General features: G+C 45.4%; 1 protein-coding gene across 1 annotated transcript in view; it reads left to right on the top strand.

Annotated features, from left to right (window-relative positions):
* LOC146783173 (transmembrane protein 132D-like) overlaps nt 1–20781 on the top strand; it is a 1969967-nt gene that overhangs the window by 1905571 nt on the left and 43615 nt on the right. The window contains exon 6 of the mRNA XM_085636467.1: nt 19451–19656. Coding sequence (XP_085492593.1) covers nt 19451–19656 — 206 coding nt within the window. The remainder of the gene's footprint in view (nt 1–19450; nt 19657–20781) is intronic.

Here is a 20781-nt window from a genome sequence, read left to right as displayed (position 1 = left end):
TAAAAAACAAGTTCGAGAAATCCTAGACCAACTTTAATACCAGGGTGTAATAGAATAATATACCCCGTCAATGAATAATCCCTTGTTTCCTGTAATAAAACCAGATAATTTATTCCGTCTAGTATTAGATTACAGATATTCAAATACAGCCACTCGCACATTTGCAGTTCAGAACGTACATAGTGCCACATTAATGAATAACATTGTGCGGAAGAAATACAAAACAACACTGGATATCTCAAATGGATTCTTCTTCCAAAATATAGCGCCTGGAAGCAGATATTTGATAGCATTTTAGCGCTAGGCTCACAGAAGCAATTTTGTCCTTTGCCTCAAGAGAATAAGAATAGCCCTGGGCTATTCTCAGCCCGAGTAACAGAGTGACTTCAAAATTTTGATGAAGAGGCATTGCCCTATGTTGATGATATACACCTGATGGATGATGAATTAATGGAACACTTGGACAGAGTAGACCTCATAATTCTGGGATTTGTTCACTTGGGCTACAAATACATTTTACTTCAAAAAATCTAACATTGCCCATCTCCATGTCCTATTTTTAGGAAATTTGTTGTCAATTGAAGACAAAAGCCTGGTGAGAAAAATGTGCATTGCTCCAACCTCCAACGACTCTGAAAAGACTGCAATCCAATTTGGGATTTAAAAATTTTGCCAGAACATACATTTTGGATTACACAGAACGGGTGAAGTTGTTCTACAATTTAACTACACCTAACTTTTCAATAACTCAATGGACACAGGCACATACAAACATTTTGCGTTCCGTACAAGCTGACATGATAGCCTCCAAATTTTGCACATACGTGTAAACTCGACTAACTTGGTGATCCACGTAGTCGCTGGACCAACAGGGTATACCTATATCAATGAAGGTGATACAGTACCCATTGCATACAAATCACATTTGTACACAAACGCAGAAATACGTTATGCACCCACTGAGAAAATTCTTACAGCAGTACAGACTTCTGTAGTGAGAGAGAGAGCACTGGCTCAGGGTAAGTCCATCATTTTAGTTGCTGCAGTACTGACCTGAGAGGCCATTACTAGAAACAAAGCTCCAAGCGCTTAGACCTTGCATCCACGATGGATTCAATGGACTAACTCACTCACTACAACACAATTCGACTACACATTTGATTCTAAATTACAAGCACAAGCGTTTATGCAGTATGAACAAGAATATTCTCTGCTGAATGAAATAAAGCCTCTAGATCAATATGATTACAGCATCTACACTGATGGGTCTGCCCAGCCTGCCGTAGAGACAAAACACCAATATTCTGCAGCTATCTCAATCAACAAGAGGGGCATGCATGATGGCAAGTTCCGTCCTGAAAAAACACATACGCAGTCCCTAGGGGACTGTACAGCGCTGCTGGCAGAACTAAAAGCCCTGATACTGGCACTACAAAATAGGGATCATAGATTCCCCACACTTATAGTGTATGATTTGTATTACTGTGTCCAGTTATATAATGAATACCTTCACTATTGGGGCCAGAATGGATTTTGAGATTCTAATGGTTGCACAATCAAGCACAATATGGTTTGGGAACAGGTGGCAAAGCTGAAAGAGAGCTTGCCACGGGCTCATGTAATACACACATTGAGTCATCAACGTGTTGGTGTTCACGTTGCAGGGAATTCAATGGCTGATGAAGCTGCTACGGTAACAGTTTATACTGCTGCCGTTGCTGCAAGCACTTGTCCTAGTACAAGAATAGACGGAGACATCATACTGGCCGTCAATGTTGCACGCAGCGAAACACACCTGCTGACAGGCTTTCCACTCAAGTACTCCTACAAGTTAGATGCACAAAACATGCGGTATGCTCAGATTCCCTTAGTGGGGGATAAAGTTGTACAAATCACTGATCGCAGATTGGGGCTAATACTCGCTGCACATGAGGGTCTGGGTTCAGCACATACAGGGATCACTGCTACAGTTTCATTACTGAAGCAGCACTATTGATGTCCAGGTCTTACTGAACAGACCAAGGAATTTGTCCTCAAATGTGACATCTGTCAGCAGATGAAGGGCTGCACCATAGTACGTCCACCACAGACACCTCTTCTGATTTTTAACAAGCCTTTGGGCTGTGTCTATTTGGATCACTGCAGCCTCTTACAATCTTATGGGGCTTACAAGTACATCTTGGTGGCAGTAGATTCTTTCTCTAGATTCCTGTGAGTATGGCCACAGCGGTCGACTGACGCCTAAATTGTTATCAAGGATTTGGGAGTTTTAATTAGGACATACGCAATTGACACACTTCATTCCAACCAGGGTCCAGGTTTGGGCTCTCAGACTTACAAAGAAGCCATGGGAAGTTAGGGTATGACCTTGTGGTGCTCCTCCCCCTTCCCCTCCCCCTCCCTCCTTTCCCCTGGGGGAAATTCGGTAGTTGAGAGGAAAAACCGGGACTTAAAGCAATCCTTAAGGGTACTAGTTTCTAGTTGCAGTTGGGTCAATCACCTATGTGGGGTCCAGTGGGCACTCATTAACATGCCAAGAAAATCCCTGGGTGGTTGTACTCCATATGAAATCCTGTTTTGGGTAAGAATGTGGGTCCCAGACCTCGACAATGTCGGCACAGTGGCGGAAGAAGCACCTTTTGACATCAATGAACGTTAACCTTTTTTACAGGAACAAAACGATTTACGGGACACACAAAGCAACGTCCAAGTAAAACACACTGCCACTGGAGATGTGAAGGTGGTACCGGCAAGACCCAGCTGGGTACCGAAGATTGAGGATCTGGTCAGAGAAGAAATGGTGGACAAGAAATAATTTGGGCCATCTTTCAGAGCACCTGTATCTGTCCTTGTTATCATAGGTACCAGAACTGTACTTTTATCGCCCCTTGCCTTGCTGGCCAATTTTCAACAGTAGGCCACGTTGCATCCTGGGTAGCCGCTGCATTCCTCTCGCTGACATGTAGGAAGTTCAGATGGAAACTTTAATAACTAAAGAAGATTTGTAACTCCAGCAAGAAACCGTAAATAACAATGAAATGCTGCTTCTCCCTATTGAAACAACAGCAACTTCACAGTCAAATAGTACAGACACAAATTTCAATTCGACAACTCGAAGAAAACAAGATCTACTTAAATATACAAAAGACTGAGCCTTCGCCTGGTTCTACAAAACCTGCTGAGCTACCAAAAATAGACGTGAGGGCGTCTGGCTATTTCATGGACTATGATGATTTCTCTTCAGAATCAACTGAACCTGAGCCACCATTGCTATCCCCTCTCCCTTTCAAACTACAACTATGTGCTCTCTATCTTTGGCTGAAAAAGACATACTCTGTTACTACTTGGTTACTCCTTTGGATTACAATTGGGTTACTTTTCCTGGTCCTCTGGATTGGTTTGGTGACTGTCTTTTTCCTGCTTCTGAACGAACATTATCTCCCTGAACGCTCTGCAGTACAACTTGTGAACTTGGTATTGAAACCACATGCATCATCGCCCCGTGAACAAAGGGACCTGTCCCTGGTTAACATTACAGCAGTTCCAAGTTCTAGAAGGAATAGTAGGGTACAGAGTATCATATGATGTGTATGGCCCCACTGAACCTTCACAAATACCATATTTGGTTAAAATTTCTTTAGATGATATCATCACCTCTAGTACTTTCTCTGATGATCGGGATATTGATACAGTGGATGATACGCTAGAAGATCTAGAGCAATCTGCTGTGTTTTCCTTTGATGGATTGAATGACGGTACACCTAATTACGATGATATGTTCTGTTATCAACAATATGGTCACCATTTTCTGCATAAAACAAGAAACCCACAAGCTGTTCATAATTACACCCAATGGAAATACTGCCCAACACCCCCAAAAGGTAGTTCAAAAACATTTGCACAGATGTTTGCTTATTTTTCTGGCTTTGGCACATCAGACCCAGCCTCTTATTAAAGGCTTGCATCTACACCTGCAAAGAAAAATATGCTAACAAACACCAAGCTGATTTATTCTGCTTCTTTTCTTTCCCAGCTGTCTGTACAGGGTTTCGACTTTTGGAAAGACACAATAAATACAGAATCTGTTTGGGTGACAAAGAAATGAAAGGTTAAGGGAACTCTGGCCTTATTTAGAGCATGCCTAATACCACAGCAAATTATTTTCCTGAACAAAATAGTGCAATAAACTTCCTGTCTTGGAGTAGCCAAGATGAAGGATTTGAACATACCTCATATTCCCACTTTCGCACGTTTTGAAGATTGGCAAAATGTCACACTATGCAGTGAGGATACACTAGATGCCATGATGAGCATTGGTTCTTTCAATTCATCAGACCCCGATTGGAAGGAATGGTTGGTTTGGCCTTTGGACAATAATAGGTGTCAGTCCCTATATTTGGGTAACACCAAAGGGTTTCAGATCAACAGGCCTGATCAACATTATGAACAATCGGAACTCTTGTGTGTGGTGATGTCATATAGTGTTGGGAAGTTGTGCCTGATACACTGCTTCGGCACACCTCGGCTTTGAGAACTGAATGAGCATTAGTTCTTGTCGTTCAGGCCTGTTTGGCCTCAATGCATACAACCTGTATTCCACTGCCTGCTGAGCAGCCGTGAATGCGTACTGGATTTTTGCCTCGGATCGCAATTGGTTATGCCATTGGACATTAAGATGCTAATGGACCCTTTAAAGGGCCAGGTTTACAGTTGTCCCCTGGGTATTCCTTTCATGCTGAACATATTTTTCGAGCCACCCTGAGTTGCTATGACTACTAGTGAACTTGACACCGGCTCTACGGAACGCTTACAAGATGTAGTCCCACCCTCACCAGCTGCTGTGCAAACTGGATGGAAGTGGTCTCCGTCTCACCCGCTGGAGAACTGACCAAGTCCACAGGCGCACTACTAGAGATGCAAAGGAGCAGAAGTTAACAAGAACCACCACTAAGTGTGATAATATGACATAGAAATATGGGTTAAACCATTTTAATAGACGTCAAGACGAATGTCGATTCATCAAAATGTTTTATGGAGTTGGAAGTCCTTCCGAAGATACACCACAACCCCACGACTAGCGGCATTCTTTCTAAACTGTCTGCTGAACATCGACTATAGATGATCAACGACCTAGGCTATAACAGACTTATCATATCGATTGATGATAACCTGGACACTATCATTTTCATGTCACTTTCTTTAAGAATGGCGCTCCCAGTCTAGGGTGACCCGACGTCCCAGGTTTGCAGGGACAGTTCCGGGTATTTTCAGACTCTCCCGGCATCCCAACATTTTTTTTCTACAATAAAGTAATGTTTCGGTTTTTGACGAGGGTCGTGGGAGCAGGTACATTATCAGGATGTATGTCGTTACAACGCACACTTTTACAACGCATGCACTTACAACGCATTTTTTACAACGCACAATCCATTACAACGCATGACATTACAACGCATGACACTACAACGCATTTTTAAAAACTACCTTTACAACGCATTCCATTACAACGCATACTACCATTACAACGCATACCATTACAACGCATAATATTAAATTGCATTTAAGGTAAGTATTAGATAGTATAGGGGTAAAAATTACTTTTCTAACTCCAGGGGGTGCAACAGTAGGGTAAGTGTTGGATAGTATAGGGGTAAAAATTACTATTCTAACTCCAGGGGGTGCAACAGTAGAGTAAGTGTTGGATAGTATAGGGGTAAAAATTACTATTCTAACTCCAGGGGGTGCAACAGTAGGGTAAGTGTTGGATAGTATAGGGGTAAAAATTACTATTCTAACTCCAGGGGGTGCAACAGTAGGGTAAGTGTTGGATAGTATAGGGGTAAAAATTACTATTCTAACTCCAGGGGGTGCAACAGTAGGGTAAGTGTTGGATAGTATAGGGGTAAAAATTACTATTCTAACTCCAGGGGGTGCAACAGTAGGGTAAGTGTTGGATAGTATAGGGGTAAAAATTACTATTCTAACTCCAGGGGGTGCAACAGTAGGGTAAGTGTTGGATAGTATAGGGGTAAAAATTACTATTCTAACTCCAGGGGGTGCAACAGTAGGGTAAGTGTTGGATAGTATAGGGGTAAAAATTACTATTCTAACTCCAGGGGGTGCAACAGTAGGGTAAGTGTTGGATAGTGTAGTGTAATATTATGCGTTGTAATGGTATGCGTTGTAATGGTAGTATGCGTTGTAATGGAATGCGTTGTAAAGGTAGTTTTTAAAAATGCGTTGTAGTGTCATGCGTTGTAATGTCATGCGTTGTAATGGATTGTGTGTTGTAAAAAATGCGTTGTAAGTGTAGTGCGTTGTAAAAGTTGCGTTGTAAAGGTTGTTCCCCACATTATCACAGTGTGGTACAGACTCGCAAGAGAGAGGGAGAGGGAGAGAGAGAGAGAGAGAGAGGGAGAGGAGGGGAGGGGAGACAGAGAGAGCGAGCGAGAAAGGGAGAGAGAGAGGGAGAGAGGGAGGGGAGACAGAGAGGGAGAGAGAGCGAGAAAGGGAGAGAGAGAGAGGGGGAGAGAGAGAGAGAGGGGAGGGTAGACAGAGAGAGAGAGAGGGAGAGAGAGAGAGGAGGGGAGACAAAGAGAGAGAGAGAGAGAGAGAGAGAGGGGAGAGAGATAGATAAAGGGAGAGAGAGAGAGAGAGAGCGAGAGAGAGAGGAGGGGAGACAGAGAGAGAGAGGGAGAGAGAGAGAGGAGGGGTGAAAGAGAGAGAGGAAGAGGGAGAGAGAGGAGGGGCGACACAGAGAGAGGGAGAGGGAGAGACAGGAGGGGCGACAGAGAGAGAGAGAGAGAGAGAGCAAGAAAGGGAGAGTGAGAGAGATATGATTTATGGTTCAAGGTGATCGGAAAACTCACCTTTAACTTATTTCTTTTCTAGGACTTGGCCTGTTTCAGAGGTCTGTGTCTAGAGGTCTGGTCTTGAATGTGCTTCACAAGTCTGCCTAGGAGAAAACATCAAAGTGCACTCAGTGTACAAAGATGAGATGAGCAGCTAGCCTGGCTTGGAAGGGCTAGAGAAAACATGGCATGGTTAGCATCAAATGTATTTGGAAATAACGTGCCCTGAATACACTCATCCAGTGATGAAATATAATATAATATAATACGACACAATATAATATAATAAAATATATTATAATATTATAATGTGGTGCAATACTTAAAAAAACATAACATAATATATCATGTAATATAATATAATGTAATGTACATTACCATAACGCAGCCCTGCCTAGTTCCACTAAATGTTTGAAATCAGAAATGATCACTTGTGTTTTTATAAAGCTCATTTATGGCCACAGACACCTCACATTGATAAATGGAGCGCGGTTTCAAATATTACTGCATTCCTCCCAAAAACAACATTGATGTGTTCCTATGCAAAGCAGAATCCTTCCTCTCTGGGGTGATTCAAGCTCCCCTGCTTTGCACCATGTCACATCGAGTGAGCAGGGGATGTTATGCTACGATATGTATTTGTATAGTGCTTAACTCACGCGGGGGCGTATCCTGGCGCTATGCGTGCTCAGCTAGGCTCCAGCGCCCATCAGGTAAGCACCACTAAAGTCCTTTTATGTCCCCTTGCTTCACCCCCTAGGTGCCCGGCCAAGCTCGGGGTCTGCTCTGAAAGACATGCTGTAGGCTGCAGTGATACCCGGGGTGACCGGGATTGCATAACCTTTCTGTGCAAAACATGTGCATTTATTGTGGGGAGGGGGGTTGTGTGCATATTAAGAGTGGGTCTTCATTTGTGTGAGAATTACCTGCGAGTTGTGCCCGCGAGAGCACATTTCACGCGAGATGTCGTCTCTCTGTCTGTTGGGCATCGCCTGAGTGAAAATTGATGTCCGCATTAGCCTATGCAAGTAACACAAGCTTCCTGCTCCATGTATCGGGCAGCCCTCTGTAGGAAAATTGTTCTCGAGGGATGCCCATGTGTACAAATGTCGCTAGAGATGCGGGCTCCATGCATCTTTCATACAGTGTATGAAGTGCACAGTGAATATTGCAAATCCAGGGCACACAGCTGCACCACCCAGCCAGTGTCACTGCTCCTATGAGACGTTTTCTACTCAGACAGGTCTGAAAAGTATGCGAATAGCTTAGAACCTCAAATCATACCAAATAAACAACAGCCACGAAAATGAACCCCGTATGGTCCAACAAAAATAAGTAACAAACATAAAACAATAATGAAAATCTGTCGCAAAACAAGTTCATAAAATGATCCAATAACCTAAAAAGATTTGACGAAAAACTATGGAGGGAACATTTCGTAAAACGTGATTATTCGTGTCAGTCCAGCTGTTAGGTGTTTCTTCTATGGGACTGAATGACAATCAAAAAAGCGAAAAGTCCAGACAAATGACTGAGTAATTGCATTAGAATTTGAACAAGACCTGGACAAAAGGCATCCGACTCACAAAAGCATGACGTTGCATAATGCTGACTGGGCACACCAGGAAGAAGTTACCTTTGTGCCAGTCTTTTCCTAATCACAAACCTCACCGGTGGTCTTGGTCCCAGGTCTGGATCCGATGAGGACTTTAAAGTATTGATAGGATGGTTGGGAGGCTGCAGTGTAGACCTTGAAAGAAGAACAAAAGTATCTCTGCAGAGGAAGGTCGCTGTTGATGGCACATGGCCCATTCATGGTCACAGGAAGGTGTCTCTTGATGGACCATGGCCAGTTCATGGTCAGAGGAAGGTTCCTCTTGATGGCCCATGGCCAGTTTATGGTCAGAGGAAGGTTCCTCTTGATGGCCCATGGCCAGTTCATGGTCAAAGAAAGGAGTCTCTTGATGGCCCATGGCCAGTTTATGGTCAGAGGAAGGTTCCTCTTGATGGCCCATGGCCAGTTCATGGTCAAAGAAAGGAGTCTCTTGATGGCCCATGGCCAGTTCATGGTCAGAGGAAGGTTCCTCTTGATGGCCCATGGCCAGTTATGGTAAATGAAAGGAGTCTCTTGATGGCCCATGGCCAGTTCATTGTTAGAGGAAGGTTCCTCTTGATGGACCATGGCCAGTTCATGGTCAGAGGAAGGTCCCTCTTGATGGCCCATGGCCAGTTCATGGTCAGAGGAAGGGGCCTCTTGATAGCCCATGACAAGTTCATGGTCAGAGGACGGTTCCTCTTGAAGGCCTATAGTCAGTTCATGGTCACAGGAAGGTGTCTCTTGATGGCCCATGGTTCATTCATGGTCAGCGGAAGGTCCCTCTTGATGGATCATGGCCAGTTTATGGTCAGAGGAAGGTCCCTCTTGATGGCCCATGGCCAGTTAATGGTCAGAGGATGGTGCCTATTGATGGACCATGGCCAGTTCATGGTCCAAGAAAGGTTCTTCTTGATGGCACATGGCCCGTTCATGGTCAGAGGAAGGTTCCTCTTGATGGACCATGGCCAGTTCATGGTCAGAGGAAGGTCCCTCTTGATGGCCCATGGCCAGTTCATGGTCAGAGGATGGTGCCTATTGATGGACCATGGCCAGTTCATGGTCCAATAAAGGTTCCTCTTGATGGCACATGGCCCGTTCATGGTCAGAGGAAGGTTGCTCTTGAAGGCATATGGCCAGTTAGTTCATGGTCAGAGGAAGGTTGTTCTTGGTGGCCCATGGCCAGTTCATGGTCAGAGGAAGGTCCCTCTTGACAGCCGATGGCCCATTCCTGGTCACAGGAAGGTGTCTCTTGATGGCCCATGGCCAGTTCATGGTCAGAGGAAGGTGCGTCTTGAAGGCCCATGGCCAGTTCATGGTCAGAGGAAGGTTACTGTTGATGGCACATGGCCCATTCCTGGTCGGAGGAAGGTCCCTCTTGATGGCCCATGACCAGATCATGGTCAGAAGACGGTGCTTCTTGATGGCACATGGCCAGTTCATGGTCAAAGAAAGGAGTCTCTTGATGGACCATGGCAAGTTCATGGACAGAGGAAGGTGCATCTTGATGGCCCATGGCCATCCATGGTCAGAGGAAGGTGCCTCTTGATGGTCCGTGGCCATCCATGGTCAGAGGAAGGTGCCTCTTGATGGCCCATGGCCAGTTCATGTTCAGAAGAATGTGCTTCTTGATGACCCATGGCCAGTTCATGTTCAGAGTAAGGTGCTTCTTGATGGCCCATAGACAGTTCATGGTCAAAGAAATGAGTCTCTTGCTGGACCATGGCCAGTTCATGGACAGAGGAAGGTCCCTCTTGATGGCCTGTGGGCAGTTCATGGTTATAGGAAGGTTCTTCTTGATAACCCATGGCCATTTCATGGTCAGAGGAAGGTGCCTCTTGATGGCCCACGGCCAGTTCATGGTCAGAGGAAGGTGTATCTTGATGGCCTGTGGGCTGTTCATGGTCAGAGGAAGGTCCCTCTTGATGGCCCATGGCCAGTTCATGGCCAGAGGAAGGTTCCTCTTGATGGCCCATGGCCAGTTCATGGTCAGAGGTTGGTCCCTCTTGATGGCCCATGGCCAGTTCATGGTCAGAGGAAGGTTCCTCTTGATGGTCCGTGGCCAGTTCATGGGGAGACAGTTATTGGTGGCGCAGGTGGGCCCCCGCATTCCTCTTTTGAGCCCCATGGGAGGGGGCAGATCACGACCAAAGAACAGCACCGGCTTTGGTGTCCGCTCTTTGCTCTTCTAATGTCGGAGCAGTGTCAAACAAAGTGTACTGCTCTGATATGTGACTGACTAGAAAGTAAATGTGCACTGCCAAAACCAATAGGTTTCCCCTACAAAGAGCTATTGCAGAGCTGTTGGCTTTGCCAATGTCATTTAGCTATGTTGCAGAGCAGGTTGGAGTAGAGTGTAGTGGAGTATCATGGCAGAGAGTGGTGCAAAGTAGCATAGAGTGAAGTGGGATAGAGTGGTCAGGAGTGGCGTAGAGTGGTGTAGAGTGAAGTGGCTTAAAGTGGAGTGGCATAAAGTAGAGTGGTGCAGAGTGGAGTGGCCTACAGTGGAGTACTGTAAAGTGGAGTGGAGTGGTGTAGAGTGAAGTGGCATAGAGTGGAGCTGGGCAGAGTGGAGTGAACTGGCATATAGTAGAGTGGTGTAGAGTCCTGTAGCGTAGAGTGGTATGGCAAAGAGTAGAGATGAGTAGATTCGAGCGGAATAGTGTACACTAGATTGGCATAGAATGGAGTGGTGTGGAGTTGTGTAAATTGGAGTGAAGCACAGTACAGAAAAGTGGCATGGCAATGAGTTGTTTGGAGTGGCATAGAGTGGGGTGGAGAAGAGTGAAGCAAAATGAAGTAGACTAAGGTTGCGTAGAGTGAAATGGAGTACAGTAGAATGGCTTAGAGTGGCATGGAATAGAGTGAAGTGAGGTAGAGTGAAGTGGTGTAGAATTGAGTAGCATAGAGTAGAGTGATGTAGAGTGGAATTACATAGTGTGGATTGAGGAACAGTGGAGTGCAGTGGCATACAGTGTAGTGGCATGGAGTATAGTGGAATTAAGTGGAGTGGACAGGCGTAGAGTGATGTGGAGTGCAGTGGCATGGAGTGTAGTGGCGTAGAGGAGAGGTGGGTAGAGAGGAGTAGGGTAGACTAGAGTTGTTTAGAGTGGAACAGGTGGGGTGGAGCATAGTAGAGTGGAGTAGTATGGCATAGGGTGGTGTGGAGTGGCATAGAGTGGAATGGGCTAGAGTAGCATAGAGTGGATTAAAGTGGCATAAAGTAATGTGGCATAGAGTGGAGTGAAGTAGAGTGGCTTGTAGTGGGGAAGAGTAGAGTAGAGTGGAGTGGCTTAGAGTGAAGTGACATGGAGTAGAGTGGAATAGAATAGACTGGCATAGATTAGAGTGTTATTGAGTGGAACTGTGTGGTGTGGTGTAGCATTGCGTGGCGTAGAGTGGCATATAGTGAAGTGGAGCGTTACAGAGTGGAGTGGCATCTAGTGGCGTACAGCAGAGTGGCATGGAGTGCACTGGCATAATGTAGAGTGGAGAGGAGAAGAGTAGAGTAGAGTGGACTGGTGTATAATGCAGTCCACAGAGTAAAGTGGTGCAGAGTAGAGTAAAGTGGCATAGAGTGCAGTGGTGTAGAGTGCAGTGGCATAGAGTAGAATGGTGCAGAGTAGAGTACAGTGGTGTAGAGTGCAGTTGCATAGAGTGCAGTGGTGTTAAGTGTAGTGGCGTGGAGCGTAGATCTGGACATTGCAATGGTGCAGAGTGAAGTGGGGTAGAGAGCAGTAGTGTAGAGTAGAGTGGTGCAGAGTAAAGCCGTGCTGAGTGGTGTAGAGTAAAGTGGCATAGAGTACTGTGGTGTAGTGCAGTGGTGTAGAATAGAGTGTGTAGAGTACAGTAGCATAGAGGAGAGTGATGCAGAGAAGAGTGCAGTGTTGTAGAGTACAGTGGAACAGAGTTCCTGTGGCACAGAGTACAGTAATGCAGAGTCCAGTGCAGTAACGTAGAGTGCAGTGGTGTAGAGTAGAGAGGTGCAGAGTAGAGTACAGTGGCATAGAGTGCAGGCGTGGAGTGTGCAGTGGCACAGAGTGGAGTGGAGTGCAGTGGCCTAGAGTACAAGATAGGGGGTGGAAGGGAAAAGAAGCAACATGGAAGGGGGTTAGTGGGAGGGAAAAAAAGCTACATGGATGGGGATATTGGAGACAGACTGGAAACACAAGCACTAATATGTAGTGCTCATGAATAAAAAAAACAGTAGCTCCAAAAATGGGAGCAGTGGAAGGACCAAAGTACTTGGTCCATGCTCCAGGAAGTGGGCAAACACAAGAAGAGGACATGATGCTCTATGCCGTGACAAACAGGGACAAAGGAAATGAGAGCGCCGCTGAAGCTAACAAATGGGTAAGCTATGGGCGGGCTGTAAGCCCACTGTATGTAAACCACATGTAATTGTAATTGCATTTATATAGCGCTTACTCCCCCTGATGGGGTGATGAAGCACTTTTTCGGCAAGTAGCACGCTACTTCGGAACCCGTGAAGGAGTAGAGGTGAATTAGTATAGTGAAAGTATGAAAGTGATTTGAGTGGTGGATAGGTTAGTCAGTTATTTGAATTGAGAAGGATAGTGGAGGGATAGAGAAAGAAAAAAGGTTTGCATTTTTATAGCACTTGCTACCCCTGATGGGGTGTTGAAGTACTTTTTTTGGCAAGTAGCACGCCACTCCGGAACCCAAACAGCGTTAGTGGTGAATGAGTATAGTCAAATATGAAAGCAATTTGAGTGGTGGGTATGTTAGTCAGTTATTTGGATTGCTAAGCATAAGGAAGGGGTAGAGGAGGGAAAATGTTTTGCATTTATATAGCGCTTGCTACCCCTAATGGGGTGCTGAAGTGCTTTTTCTGCGAGTAACACCTATAAAGGATTAGTGGTGAATTAGTATAGTGAAATAGTATAGTGATATATGACCTTAATTTGAGTGGTGTACATGTTAGTCTGTTATTTGGATTGAAAAGGATAGTGGAGGGATAGAAGGGGACGATTTAGAGTTTTTTGTTTTGTTTATTTTGGAGCTCACAGCAGTAGAAGGAGGCTAGGGATGAGTAAAAGGGAGGTGGTGGGGGTGAGTAAAAGGGAGGTGGAGGGGGTGAGTAAAAGGGAGGTGGAGGGGGTGAGTAAAAGGGAGGTGGAGGGGGTGAGTAAAAGGGAGGTGGAGGGGTGAGTAAAAGGGAGGTGGAGGGGGTGAGTAAAAGGGAGGTGGAGGGGGTGAGTAAAAGGGAGGTGGAGGGGGTGAGTAAAAGGGAGGTGGAGGGGTGAGTAAAAGGGAGGTGGAGGGGAAGAGTCAGAGGGAGGGTTTCGAAAGGCTTGTTTGGGAGACGAGAATAGTAAAAAGAGGTATGAGATGATGCAAGGAGGGGTGGAGTAGGGAAGAGTCTTGAAAGGTGTTTTTTTGGGGATCATAGTAGTGGTATGGGGTTTTGGATGAGTGAGAGAATGTAGATAATGGATATATTGATAGTGGTATCAGGTGAGAAATAGGGTAGTGCATTGGAACGAGTAGTTGAAAAAGGTTTGAGATGAGTCCAAGAGTTGAGCTAGAGGATATATTGAGAGCAGAAAAGGGTGAGAAATACGGTAGTGCATAGGAGATGCTGAGTTAGAAGAAAAGTAATGCATAAGCAAAAGTAATAAATATACAGATCTCAAAGTAATAAAGATATATTTCGATGAGTACATGGAAGGTATATAGATGCATAAAGGAAGGTAGTATATATAGATTGAAGATGCATTAAATAAATTCCGGATTTCAAGAGTTGTATTTTAAATTAGTTATATATATATGTATGTAATTCAATAGTGAAGCAATTGTAGATAAATAGTTCTGATAAAAAGGTTTAGTTATTTATACCGTCACTCATATACATGTTAAAAACAGAATAATGTAACTATCAGTAGTATGTACATTTGTTAAGCAGAACTAATGAATATTTATGTATAATAAGTTTATAAACATAAGTTTTCTACACGTTTATACAAAGCAAAACACATATATAGGTACATATCTCTAGTAGAAATAAATGCTTATATACAGAGGGATATGCTGTATATTTCTATCTGTTTTTGCATGGTGGTTATGAGGGGAAGATCCATTTTCTGAGTAGTTTTCTGAAGATAAGGTGATTATCCGTGGATCTTATGTTGGGGGGTAAAGAGTTCCATAGTTCGGCTGCTTGAACAGAGAAGGATATACCACCCATTGTTTTTTTCTTTTATCTTGGAATTTTGAGGCGAGGTGCCACTCTGGAGTTGAGGTTCCTTTGTTGAATGTGTTTGATGATTTTATTCCTGATGAAGAGCGGTCCCGTGCCATGTATCGCTTTGTGTGTGATACGAATCAGCTTGAACGTGCATCTTCTGGCAACCGGTAACCAATGCAGGGCTTTCAAGGCAAGTGAGATGTGGTCTCACAGTTGTATACTTAAGAGTAGTCTGGCAGCCGAGTTCTGAATCCGTTGAAATCTTTTCATGGTCATTAAAGGTGATCCATGGTAGAGGCTATTGGCGTAATTGAGTTTGGACAAAACAAGGGAGATAGTAGCCTGGACCTTGTGTGGAAATCCCAAATGGGGGAAGATTTGTCGCAGAGTTTTTATAGTAACAAAGCTTGATCTTGCTAGTTTGTTCACTTGGGCATTCATCGATAGCTTGGAGTCCATGGTCATTCGGAGGGTTCTTACTTCCTTCGATATTCTCGCAGAGACAGGGCATGCGCTGTCTGGCTGAAACTTAAAAGATTTCTAACACTGGGCCCGAATCACAATAAAGTGAACGTACGCTTTAGTGTAAGTTTACAATCTTTTGCAATTCACAATAGAAATTTACAAGCAGTATCTTTACTAGTGCAGTGTCTCCCCACTCATGGTGGAAGCTACGCACATTAAAAGATAGGCAGTCGTAAACATACTACTCATAAAATTCCTTTGTGAATTGCAATAAATCATACACTTATAATCAAACTTTGTGAGAAAGGTCCTGTGTGTTCTCAACGTAGGCTCCTATATGAGCCAGGTTACCACAAAAAAAGACACCATTGCAAATTGTGGAAAGTAACTAGGATGCTATGGTATGGCACTTGGGTCGCTGCAAGAATTTGTTTCCAGTCATTTGACAAACAAAATATCATTCTAGTTCCCAATGTGACCATATAAATGTCCATACCACATTTAATTTGCAGATTTAGAAAATACGTTTTACATTCCACCGCTCCTCCCCATTTTCTCAATTTTCCCAAAAAGTTTGACCAGTCTTCTGGTGCGCAGGGACGAAGCTTTAGGGGGGTGTTTGGTGGGTTATAACCCCCTAATTAATATATTTTCTGCTAAATAGTTGGGTACAGGTCCTTTTAGTCGGGTATGGTGAGGTGTCTGTCGAATTTCAACAGGAATTTTTACCTACACAGAGAAAAACACACTCACACCTTTCCCTCTCTATTTTGAAAGTCTTCAGTAATGTTGGTTATTCTACAGATCTACAAATCTATCGCCAGTAAGTTAGTTGTTTGGGCTCAGGTCTGAGAAGGATAAAAAGAGTGAGGCCTGATTTAGGGTTTAACATTTCACAAGTAGCTAAGAACTAGGGCCACATGTACAGAGCATTTTTACGGTCGTAAATGGGCCAATTCACAGAATCGGGCTATTAGCGACTGGAGAAATGCTTCTTAGAACATGCAAATTGTGATTCCGTAACTTGTTACTGAACGGCAATTTGTGTTTGTGATTCGGTATTTGGAACGGGTGTGTTAAGGGCATCCCTTTCAAATATCAAATCACATTCTTATGTATATATTAATGTTTTGTGACCGAAATGCGGTCTCAAAACATTTGCACTTTTCCACCAACTCAATGTTGTGGTAATGCATTCGCAAATCGGAAAAGTCCCCATGGGACCTCCTCCCGTTTGTGAATGCTGTGAAAACATTTTTTCAGAGGGATCACTGCCTGCTCTTAAAAAGTGAAAACAAAAAGTTTAATTTCTTATTGTTGAAACACATCCCATTTTCCTTGAAGCAAAATGGATTGCATTTCAACAAAAAAAAAGTTTCATCAAAACGCAGTCAAAGACATGGTGGTCCCCTGACCTCAGCAGGCCACCATCACTCTGATGGCTTTGATTGCTAATGGGTCTCAAGCTGTGACCTACCTCGTTAATATTCATGAGGTAGGTCGATTTGCGACCCACTAGGTGCCTGTGGCAAAGTGCAGGCTATACAATTACAATAAATAAATAACATTGTATCACCAAGTTAGTTACTTTACAGCAAAGTTACAACTATTTCACGTAACGAGGCACAGCAAGGAATCTTGCCTTGATGTGTTGTGTGAAAGGAAGAGCGCAAAAAAGCAGCACGTGTACCAAGATATGGAGTCTTTCTGGAGTCTCCTTGCGCTGGCGCACTGTGTGCTACCCGACCCAACGCAGGCACTATGCATCGCGGTGCAAGGGAGTCTGCCTTATGGCCAAGATTGTTTTGTGCAGGCAGGGACACCTTCTTGCACAAAAACAATCCAAAGAGACTTTTTCTTCTTTTTGGGTGGGTGTTGAATGTGTCACACATACAAAGTGGAAATAATAAGGAGGAAAATGATTTTTCTCCTCTTTACGCCATCTTCTGGCAGATGTACTGAACTGACGCAATCCTAGGTTTACCAACTTTTAAAAATCTGGAATTGCATCAGATCCATGGGTGGACGCATGGGAACGCCCATGCTTCGCCTATGGAACACATCCCAGCTCGAAATGTAAAATGATGCAGTTCTTGCAGCCGTGTTGCATTACAAATTTTTTGCAAAGCCAACCAAGGCTGCGCAAATCACGATTTGAGTGGTTTTGTAAATCTGAATTAGGGAATTGAGCTGCTTTGTGTCATCTTGTGTGATGCAAGGACAAACCAACACCTACTAAATCTGGCCCTTCATCTATGGGCGGGTTGGAGCACAGTGGGAGGCCGATGGGGAGGCTGTGACGGACCCTGCTTTGCTCACCACCAGAGTGTTTATTTAATGCGATTTTATATAGCACGAACATTACCCGAAGGTGTCAGAGCGCTTTACAAAAGAACCAGTTGCGTTACATAACGACTTTGGATTACATGAGTTACATAAGAGATATAAACAGGAAAATTGCAAATGTACAAGTGGAGAGAAAAGAGGAAAGACTAGCAAATGTACAAGTTGTAGAGTCACTCAAGGAAGAGATACAAACAGATCAACTCTAAAATCACATAGGATTGGTAGTAAGTACAAAGGTCTACTACATATACTAGTGGTTAAAGGTAAATATATATACAAATTGCAAATTCACTCAGAATTACATTTTAACAGCGATAAGGCTCGGACAATTATATATTACATATTTACAGAGCAGGAAATTCTTGCCATTGTTCAGCCAGGTGTTCAGGTGGTGTTGCACTCAAGGGTGGTGGTCTTGGGTGACCGAAAGTCCTTAGTCCAGAAACGCCTACGATTCAATTAAAAGATGAATTTTCCCCAAAGGCTAACCTCTGGTGATCTCACGACTTCCCTAATCATGTAGAAAGGGCTCCATGGCAGAGGCAGTTTGCCGAAAAAGGTACCGCGGGTAGGGGCTCCCCTGTCAGGCTGTGAGATGGCACCTGACCGCCGACATCTTAAGGTTAGGCTCCAGTCCACTGGGTGCTTCTAATGACCGTGGCAAGCTTAGCTTAGGGAGCCCGTCGCCCATCTTCGCAACGGAAGCTGCACTCACCGCCAGGCGCTGGGGGCCAGCATGCCCCTGAAGATCCTCTCCAGCCGGTGGGTATTCCGGCTCAGAGTGTCACCCTCCGGTCTCGGGTGTCACCATGAGTCGTGCTCCAGCAACGGAACTGCAAGGGCGGCCGTTGGGGGGAGTCGGGGTCCACAATGCAGTGCCTCTGGGCCACCGTAGAAATGGTGGTTGAGGTTGGAGAAGGTGGTGCATGGGGATGTTTTCGTACAAGTTGATGTAAGGTGATTAGAGTGGTACCCAGCGATGGGTGACCCGTCAAGCAGTAAGACAAGTGACTCTGAAGGGGGAAAGAGAAAAATGGGATGGAAACGAATATTCCCATGCCGTCCGCATATTGATGATAGAAGAAGGAAAGAAAAGGATGATGTCACTGAAGGAGAGGGCAGGAGACCTGTTGGGGGGGGGTGGAGGGGTTAATTGGCAGAGGTTAAGCTTGGAAGTCCAGGGACCTCTAAAAGAAGGATCATCTTTGCCCAAACAGGTAAGGTTAGAATCCCTGTAACGTAGTTTGGGGGAGGTGAGCAATGTTTGTTTAATGAGGTGATCAACGATATCAAACACCATGGACAAAGAATGGATCACAGGTGGGCGTGTTGTAAGGTTCGATATGGGTGCACGCCAGTTTCTGTAGGGTGGGACAGCGGGAAACGTTGAGGAAATTGTGAGTTGAGAGATGGTTGGTGAGTTGGTTGATCAACAGTGATTTCAGCATTTTGGACAAGAATGTGTCTGGAGTGACAAAAAGTTTCCAGTTCAGACCCAGTGCGGTGGAAAGGGAGGTAGGGTGCACCTACTTGAAGTGGATTGTATACAGTAATACATGTGGCTGCCACAGCTCACACAATGCTCATAGGTAAGTAAGGGAAGAAGACATCTCACCTGCAGATGTCTGCCTCGGCCACCACCAACCAGAGTACGTGCCACAGGGTGTCTGCACAGGGCGCATGATGTCACTCAGGAATGTTCACAGTGAGGCGCGTCCTCCTAGACTCCCTCAACCACCCAGAGCAGATAGACAGAAGAGCATTCCGTATGCCACCTCCACCAGCACACAACCACCACCTTCTCAATGCTGACCTCACACACTACAGCAATGCTCCTCCTACCCCCTACCCTTTAAATTGTGCCCCCTGAGGCCTCGCCTTGCACCCAGACTTGTTGTATGAAAACAAAGAGGTGGATGACGTCTCTCTGTTGTCTAGATATGTTGTTTAACCACTGAAGATCTGGTATTGTCTGTTCCTTTGCAGGTGTCTGAAAGGTGCGACTATGTCTACGTCAACGGGAAAGAAATGAAAGGGAAAGTGGACGTCCTGGTTGACTTCACCTACCAGCATCTGAGGAAGTCCCTGGAGATGACGGCTTGGGTTCCACGACTTCCGCTCCAGATCGAGATCTCCGACACCGAGCTGAACCAGATCAAGGGATGGAGGGTCCCCATCCTCTCCAACAGGAGGTGGGTTCAGGTGATACTCTGCATGCCTACAGCAGGTGATGGTGGCAGGTCCAAACATGCATTCCAGCAGGAGGCACGGGTCCTGTGATGACCAAAGGGTCCCCATTCCCTCCAAGGGGAGGTGGGCTTCAGGTGATACTTTGCATGCCTGCAGCAGGTGATGGTGGCAGGTCCAAGCATGCATTCCAGCAGGAGGCACGGGTCCTGTGATGACCAAAGGGTCCCCATTCCCTCCAATGGGAGGTGGGCTTCAGGTGATACTTTGCATGCCTACAGCAGGTGATGGTGGCAGGTCCAAGCATGCATTCCAGCAGGTGGCACGGGTCCTGTGATGACCAAAGGGTCCCCATTCCCTCCAATGGGAGGTGGGTTCAGGTGATACTCTGCATCCCTACAACAGGTGATGGTGGCAGGTCCAAACATGTATTCCAGCAGGGGGCACGGGTCCTGTGATGACCAAAGGGTCCCCATTCCCTCCAAGGGGAGGCGGACTTCAGGCGCTACTGTGCATCCCTACAACAGGTGATGGTGGCAGGTCCAAACATGTATTCCAGCAGGGGGCACGGGTCCTGTGATGACCAAAGGGTCCCCATTCCCTCCAAGGGGAGGCGGACTTCAGGCGCTACTGTGCATCCCGACAGCTGGAGGTGACAGCCCTCTCTCCGACTACAGGCACATTTAGGGATGTAACATACATCTGAACACCAGGCAAAGGTCGTTTATTGGCCAAAGGGTCCCCATTCCCTCCAAGGGGAGGTGGGGTTCAGGTGATACTCTGCATGCCTACAGCAGGTGATGGTGGCAGGTCCAAGCATGCATTCCAGCAGGAGGCACGGGTCCTGTGATGACCAAAGGGTCCCCATTCCCTCCAAGGGGAGGTGGGTTCAGGTGCTACTGTGCATCCCGACAGCAGGAGGTGCACTACAGGCACATTTAGGGATTTAACATACATCTGAACACCAGGCAAAGGTCGTTTATTGGCCAAAGGATCCCCATTCTCTGCGACGGGAGGTGGATTGTAGGTGTTACCGCGTCTCTTAAGAGCAGGCGACAGTCCTTTAAGAGGCGAAATGTCCTCTGCCTGATTCTCTCCAGCAGGAGGGGGGCTACATGTGCTCCCTAACA

Source organism: Triturus cristatus, chromosome 11 (assembly GCF_964204655.1).
Source record: "Triturus cristatus chromosome 11, aTriCri1.1, whole genome shotgun sequence".
Classification (NCBI taxonomy): Eukaryota; Metazoa; Chordata; class Amphibia; order Caudata; family Salamandridae; genus Triturus; species Triturus cristatus.
Note: the sequence above shows the minus strand (reverse complement) of the source record. Positions and strands in the feature narration are given on the sequence as shown.